Genomic DNA, 6072 nt, shown 5'->3' on the forward strand with positions numbered 1-6072 from the left:
AAATATTAATGAAACTTGGGATTGTTTTAGCTGTTTGTCTTTCCTGACTGACTGCCATGTCACAAGATTCTCATTATTCACATCTTACAAAAATGCATCAAGGGACTTTTTAATTTGATATGAAGTCACACATAATTAGAATATAACTGTTTGAACAGCTGGATGAGAAGCCATTAGAACAGGTAAGAGCTAGACCATCGAGGCTGTCAAAATGATACACAACCTTACTGAGAAGAAAGATTAATTCTTTCCCAAGGAAGCACTTATTGAAATTGTGAATACATACAAGTCACTTGAAATGGTGACCGAAGGAAAGTGTGCTTAGTTTACAGTGTACATTACACTTAAACAACTGTACTTGTGTCTTTGTATTTCTTTATCAGTCTTAAAAATGGGACAATGCAATTTAGAAAAAACAATGGGATTATAAACGTGTAGACAGATAAAAGGTGACAGATTAAGTTTGTTCATAAAACATCAACATATATTATTTGGCTAATAATATTCAACTGTTTTACATAAACATAAGCCACATCAACAAAATGTACCTGAGCTTGTCTGAACATTCCTGGCTGGTATTCATCTAACCAGTCCAAATTCCAGACTAACAGGGAGCCGTCCATGGGATGAATACTGAACAACATGTCTGCCCCTTTATTCCACTCCTCTAACAGCACATCCACCTGGTGCTCCACTGCTGCCAGAGGAAGCTCCACAGCCTGAGGACCTTGGGTGTCACTTGGCCTGCTACTGTTTTCTTCATCAGAGTTATCATCATCTTCATGCTCTGGAAGAGAACACAAATTATAATGTAGGTCATGCATACATTTTTTTTATATTCAGGAAATCAATTTGGAAGACAAAGCAGAATGCATAGTGTATACAATGTCTGATTTTTATACTGAAAAGTTCTATTTTGACAGTGTTAATCAAGTGTAGACCCCTTCAAAGAATGCCTGACCCAAATATTCTTCTGTACCTTCATGGGACCCTTCATTCTGTTGCTCCAGGTTGCCTTGGAGCTGCTTCAGGAAGACTTCCATAGCTAAAGTGAAATGAAGCTCTTTGTTGTTGAGCCAGTGGACGGTAAACAGACCTCCAGGTTCTTCGTCATCCACGGCACTCAGAGAGGAGATGGAGGGCAGCAGAGGAATGTCTGTGATAAAGATGGTATATGAATAAGTGAGAAAGACATTCCAATTAGATGGGGGCATGCAGGACCAAAAGACTTCTGCTGGAGCAAATTAACTTTTTACACAAGTACGGCTTGAAGTATGCTAAAAACACACTTCATACAAATGCAGTCCTACAGAATTCTTAGCCTCAAGGCAGAAGGAATCTGCAAGATTTTTCAGGCCAAATTATGCTGCCCCAGAAAAGCAAATAGAGGAACAAAATGAAAATGCCTTACTTTTACAATGAGCAACCTTAACCAAGCACAAAAGCTCACTGGGGTGCTAAGAAAACAACCTCTGGCAATCCACAAAATGTACAGTACTTTAACCATACAAAATACAGAGGTGAAGCCCTTTGACCAACAACTGATTTTATTCAAGCAAAGCTGTCACTACACAGTACTCAGTGGGTAGAGAATTACTAATATATTGCGATACTGTAGGTGTTTTTCCTTCTCTTTAAGAAGTACAGTTTGCTATCTTGTAGTTTCAAATTCCTCACTAAATTTACAGAACTCTCTGTTACTAGTTTATATACTAGTCACAGAAACTAATGTGTTCAACTCTAACCTGTGGCTGGGTTGATGCTGGCAGCAATGTGGAAGTGGCAGAGAGCAATGGCATGGGGCATATTGTTGGTGCTCTTCTTGTGACCATAGTGTCCACTGTGATGGTCAGGCAGGCAGCGAGACAGAGAGGGCTGGGGCCCATTCCGATGAAAGGAGTACTGCCATGACTCTAGAAAATTCAACTGTGAGGGAAACATTCATTACTGAAGTTAGACAATTATGAAACTAAACTTAATGTGTTGTGACTTTTCTGAGAACATGCTGTATATTTCAGATACCAAATAATTGGTTGTTTGCAGTTATATAAATGAAATCTGTATTTCATGAATGTAGACTGCCTTGACTTTATCAATATACTTTTTTCCATAGATTACAACATTATGTACAAATCACAGAGACTAAGGAAACTTTTATGAATATCCAAAGATTTACTAGATCTTCTTAAAATAACCTGAAAGCAGAGCTTTATAGGGTGAGACAGAGAAGTAAAACACAACAGTTCCCCATTACCAATTTAAGGCTGACTCAGTGACGCAGATTAAACATGCTGTTGGAGCTTGTTGTGTATGAATCTGTGTCAACTAAATAAACATCACTACTCCTCGGCCATTGTGAGCTGAGCAATTCTATTTTAGTGATTAGGTGTTCCCCTTAGAGATGGGAATTTAATTTAACGGTACTGATGTCTAAACATCATTTAAACTAACAGCTCAATTTGTCCAGAGCCAAAAAGAAACAGGCAGCATGGAAGAGTGGTGTTGTAAGGGAAATGAAATTAAAACTTAATTTGGTACTTAGGTTATGTAGTTAAAATTAATGTGCAACTAAACAGTAATGTGTAAAGACCTATAGTTTTAGACTTCATGAATGCTTACAGCAAGATATTAACCTATAACAGCAGTCTCATAAGAATGACAGCCAAGAATTTGAGAGACAGATCATCTTTGAATTTATGGAGATTACTGAACATAATAAAGGTTCTTATTTGATGTATGTGCTCATCACACCTGCTAAGAAGTCTTTTGTCAATCACTGATAAGAAATGCAGTTGTGTACAGAGCCAACGCATATACTTCTAAAGCGTTTTATACCAAAGAAAAGAAAAGTTTAATCACAGCGGAAAGCCCACTTGGGTCTCCTCCAGAGGTTCTCAAACACCATCCTAATCAAGAAATTCTGGACTTAATTAGCTTCATTAAATTTTGCAAGAAATCTTGTTCTGTTTATCCTACCCCGAGGCGGTTTAAAACAGACCTTTCTCAGTATTTTCCATCCATTCAGTTTTGGAGGGAGAGAGAAACCTGAGTCTACTGCCAGGGTCATCTAGCACAGTCTGATTTTTAATGAATAATTCAGCACATTTACTCTTACAGACTTTCCTCAAGGCACAGGAGAGAAATTCATATACCCTTTGTCCTGTATTCTCATGTGCCCTGAGCTCCACAAGTGCCAGTGAGACTCATACCCATATTAAAATGCATTTAAGTATTGTGTTTGGGGCCTACACTAGCTAGACTGTCAACAACAACCTAAGTTACTTAAAGCAGAGAACACCAACATTACAAAAAGGTAAGCTAGCATCAACAAAATGAAACAAAAACAACCATCAAAAGTCAAGGTTATAATGTTTAGGCGTTGCACAGATTATAGAAAGGAGGCTAATATTCTTCTCTGATGCTTGTCTTAAGTCCTACAAAGCTTCAAAAACCACCTTCATGTCTGATAGTACAGTTAAAAAGGAAAATTAATTGGTTAAGCCTCTGTTTTTCCCCATCGCTTTTCTCAGTCTCTCTTAGCTATTTTTCTCTCCTCTCTGCCATTCCCTAGCATGATACATAAGCAGGGGTGAAAGCAAAATCTGGCTGCTATTTCAGCTTCATCTGTGTCATTTATTTCCCACTACAAAGAAAATTATGGCATTTCTTTTTGCATTTAGTTACTAGCTTAGCTTTTGTTAACGATTTTTTGGACATAGTCCCTGGAGATGACAGATCTTCAAACTGTCTGATATGTCAAATTTTGACAATGGTATCTACATAGGAAGAAAGAATGACATGTGTACACTTAACCATGTACATATATCTACTAACTGATAATGCTATTTAAATTAGCATACATTTTATTACATTTACATTATAATGGTCTTTTAAGTTCAACTTTATGATGTTATTTGGGTTCTAATTATTGAGTTTTATCTCCATGAAGTTTATCATAAGTTATATAATACAGGTTAATCAGTTTTTGCTGAAGCTATGGTAGACAGGTATTGACTCAATTTTATGGTCATTTGGCAGCTCCATTCAAAGTTCTGTTGAATTATACCCTGTTATAATGAGAAGTGTTATAACCAGCAGTGTTTCTAATATACTGCCCACCCCATTTATATGACCAATGTTAGATTACATAAAAACGCAATACAGTTCAGCAGAAATACACACTACAGCCTCCAAAATGAAGTAAAGTTGAGTCAACAAAGTTTCATCAAAAACTGAAAGCTAAAACCTCCTTGAAGATACAATTTACTGCAGGACTGTTGTATTGGACTGCATTAGTTTTACTGTAGCTAGCTGTAAGTAAATGAAATGGCAAGTGAATGTAATGTATTCATTTTAGCAAAACATTCATTAGAGTTGCCCCATTCCACCCTTTCTGACAAAGAGCTGCTTACTTCCTGTATGGTTTTTCCTTGCGTCTTCCCATTGCAGGTGTGTTTCTTAGCAGGACCAGTACATCTGTGTGTGTCACTGTGTTGGCCAGAAGCGGGGTTGTTATGGTGATCAGACAGGACACTGTCACCCGGCAACAACGTCTCTGCCCAGAGCCGACATACACTGTCCTTACAGCAGGTGAGAAGAACATTACACACTGCACCTCTGTTAGGGGAAAGCAAAGAAGGAAAGAGAAGAGGAAAAAAATTAATGGAAAAAGGTGCGGACTGAAGTCCACTGGAGGGCACTGAACTTGTCAGCAATGATGTTAATCATCTAAAGCTTATATATAGCCCTACTCAACAGCAGGCCAAAGGAGAAACACTTATAGAGGGATAAGATAAACTAAAGATTAAAAATTGAAGGTTAACAAGAGTAGAAATGACACCGATGACTGAACCTAATCTTGACCTTAATGGAAAGGCCATGATTACAGAAGATAACATAATGGTCTGATTGAAAAGAAAAAGGTAAAATACGTGGAATATATAAATAGCAGGATGCCAGAGGTAGAATAAAAGACAATGTGTTATTATTGCATTTGATTATTGTAAGGCCATGAGCAAAGCAGTATAACCCAGATCCCTACTTTATTACATGCTAAAGCCAAATTTATAGCAGCAAGAAAGTATAGTGTCAATTCTGCCTTAATATTACACTGTCTTACTGCCTCTGGACTAATATACTGATAGTAGAAGAACAATAACCTCTAACTAGTCATTATCAACATAATATTCTGTCACACCACTATTTCAGTTAGAGAAGAATTACATGTCATGTAACATTGGCAATGTTGTAACATCTAGGGTAAAAATGGGGAGCTATAGTATAGTGTGAAAACGCTATACAGTGTCTAGCCCAGGGGGTGCCCAATACGTCGATCGCGATCGACCGGTCGATCGCAAAGGTAGTGTTGGTAGATCGAGTGCCATTCAAAAATAAATTAGATGCATCTGGCGTAAAACACGTGCCAAATGTTAACATGGTCAGTGTGACAATTCGCTGTGGCGACCCCTAACGGGAAAAGCAGAAAGTGACAATCATTCATATAGAGCAGGGGTGGGCAAACTTTTTGGCTCAGGGGCCACATTGACTTTTAAAATTTGACAGACAGGCCAGGCCAGCACCAGATGCATACATATAAAACATAAACATATAAAAGGCATTACAGTGTTAATACTTACATTCACTTTTAGTGGGAACAGTGTTGTTGATCACCCCTTTTTTGCCAGTGCATCGAAGTCTGATATTGTATTCCTTTAAAACCGCAATGGTTTCTTGGCAAATAAGACATACAGCCTTTGACAGGACTCCAGTAAAAAAATCTTTAGCACTCACTGTCAGCTTTTCTTTTCTTTGGCCCACTCATTGTTGCAGATGGGTTCAGAGCAGTAGCAGAGTAATAACTGAGAGTAGCCCTGGCTCCGCAAAATCAAGTCAATGTATCACCGCGCCTAATGCGCCACCTGGTGGAACGTCAGGCATTACAGGACAAGGTCAAATGAATGCAGTCATAATTATGATTATGACTTGATTAGGGCAATCCTGTACCAATCCTGGGCGGGCCGGATTAACAGGACCAACAGGCTGGATGTGGCCCGCGGGGGCGAGCGTTGTCAG

The 6072-nt window shown here is 38.4% G+C and overlaps 1 protein-coding gene across 7 annotated transcripts in view; it reads right to left on the reverse strand.

The window, feature by feature from the left end:
• dmxl1 (Dmx like 1) overlaps positions 1-6072 on the reverse strand; it is a 50548-nt gene that overhangs the window by 33668 nt on the left and 10808 nt on the right. For all 7 annotated transcript variants that reach the window (XR_002274438.1, XM_020593965.1, XM_020593966.1 and 4 more), the window contains exons 9-12: positions 4413-4617; positions 1746-1926; positions 980-1156; positions 549-787 (exon numbers count right to left, since the gene is read on the reverse strand). Coding sequence is in view for 6 of the 7 variants with exons in the window: in XM_020593965.1 (XP_020449621.1) it covers positions 549-787; positions 980-1156; positions 1746-1926; positions 4413-4617 (802 nt within the window). In the remaining variant the exon portion in view is untranslated. The remainder of the gene's footprint in view (positions 1-548; positions 788-979; positions 1157-1745; positions 1927-4412; positions 4618-6072) is intronic.

The sequence above is a fragment of the Monopterus albus genome, unplaced genomic scaffold (assembly GCF_001952655.1).
Source record: "Monopterus albus unplaced genomic scaffold, M_albus_1.0 scaffold20.1, whole genome shotgun sequence".
NCBI classification, from domain to species: Eukaryota; Metazoa; Chordata; class Actinopteri; order Synbranchiformes; family Synbranchidae; genus Monopterus; species Monopterus albus.